This window comes from Branchiostoma floridae, chromosome 13, assembly GCF_000003815.2.
Source record: "Branchiostoma floridae strain S238N-H82 chromosome 13, Bfl_VNyyK, whole genome shotgun sequence".
Lineage (NCBI taxonomy): Eukaryota > Metazoa > Chordata > Leptocardii > Amphioxiformes > Branchiostomatidae > Branchiostoma > Branchiostoma floridae.
The window spans coordinates 886,048-887,321 of record NC_049991.1 but is presented as its reverse complement, the minus strand read 5'-3'; the positions used below and the strand labels follow the sequence as shown (position 1 = coordinate 887,321).

Genomic DNA, 1,274 nt, shown 5'->3' with positions numbered 1-1,274 from the left:
TTGTGTGTATGTGCGTGCGTGTTTGTGCGTGTGTGTTTGTGCGTGTGTGTTTGTGTGTATGTGCGTGTGTGTTTGTGTGTATGTGCGTGCGTGTTTGTGTGTATGTGCGTACGTGTTTGTGTATGTGCTTGTGTGTTTGTGTGTATGTGCGTGCATGTTTGTGTGTATGTGCGTGCGTGTTTGTGTGTTCAAATTCAAAAATAGCACACTACCTTTTATTGTATCATTGTTGAACGAATCTTAATGACGTTTTTAACAAATGTATTATGTATCATACGCCGATTCAGCCTTGTATGGCTGCTATGATCTGTACATGCGCAGTTGTTGGGCGCTAATAAACAGTCATTCAACCGGGAGACACAGGAGTGATGAGACCACTTTCATGTTTAACTACTTTCTTTTCGTTGTTGGTATCATTTATTCTTTTTCTGACGTACGGTGAAAATTCATCTGATGGTAATCCTAACATTGTGGACCATTTCGTTATAACAGCAACATAGCCCAGGGCAAGACAGCATATCACCCTCCCACCCAGTCATCGGAGACACAAACACAACCATGACCAACGTCAACCTCGCGATCGACCTTGCTGATTACGACAGCATGAAGGAGACGGTCTTCGCTCTGGTCAAGACCGTCCAGCACCAGGTCAAGGCCATCGACGAGCTGAAGAAGTACCTGATTCAGCTCAGCCAGGAGCTGGACGAGGGCGAGTCAGAAAGTGAATTCGAAGACCAGGGGACATCAGAAATACCTACAGAACGTATGTCAGCAAATGTTTACATTGGGGTGTCTATATCTGGGCTTGACGTCCGGCAGCTCTTAGGCAGTAAACAGCATACCCTACATTGAAATGTAGTTGTTGTTTAACATTAATTTTTTGATGGTCTAAAGTCCATATTATTCACACATATTTTTTAATGATCGGACAAAATGTCCAATGATTCTAAAAAGACTCTCTCCTCAAAAACATAAATATAAACATAAAACAATAACATTGAGAAAAAACATAATTCAACGTGCATAGATATACAAAATGCATAACGGTAACGGAAACCTCTTGTTCATGTGATTGATATAGAGTCAGTGAAGAAAATAGCTGTGTACTAATAATGAATTTATTCATTTGCAAATCATTGCCCGTAGGCTAGTGCAAGGGTACAGACAGTAAAAAAGGAACACGTGTCTATTCTATACAGCTATCTTATACAAGATTCTACATTCTTTACTAGGATGTTTGACGTAATGACACTTAATGAATTGATTCTGTAGCG

The 1,274-nt window shown here is 40.5% G+C and overlaps 1 protein-coding gene across 1 annotated transcript in view; it reads left to right on the top strand.

Moving 5' to 3' along the window:
* The first annotated feature begins 558 nt into the window (after positions 1 to 558).
* The window catches only part of LOC118429297 (vicilin-like seed storage protein At2g18540), a 4,364-nt gene continuing 3,648 nt past the window's right edge, over positions 559 to 1,274 (top strand). The window contains exon 1 of the mRNA XM_035839778.1: positions 559 to 763. Within this exon, the coding sequence (XP_035695671.1) occupies positions 559 to 763 (205 nt within the window). The remainder of the gene's footprint in view (positions 764 to 1,274) is intronic.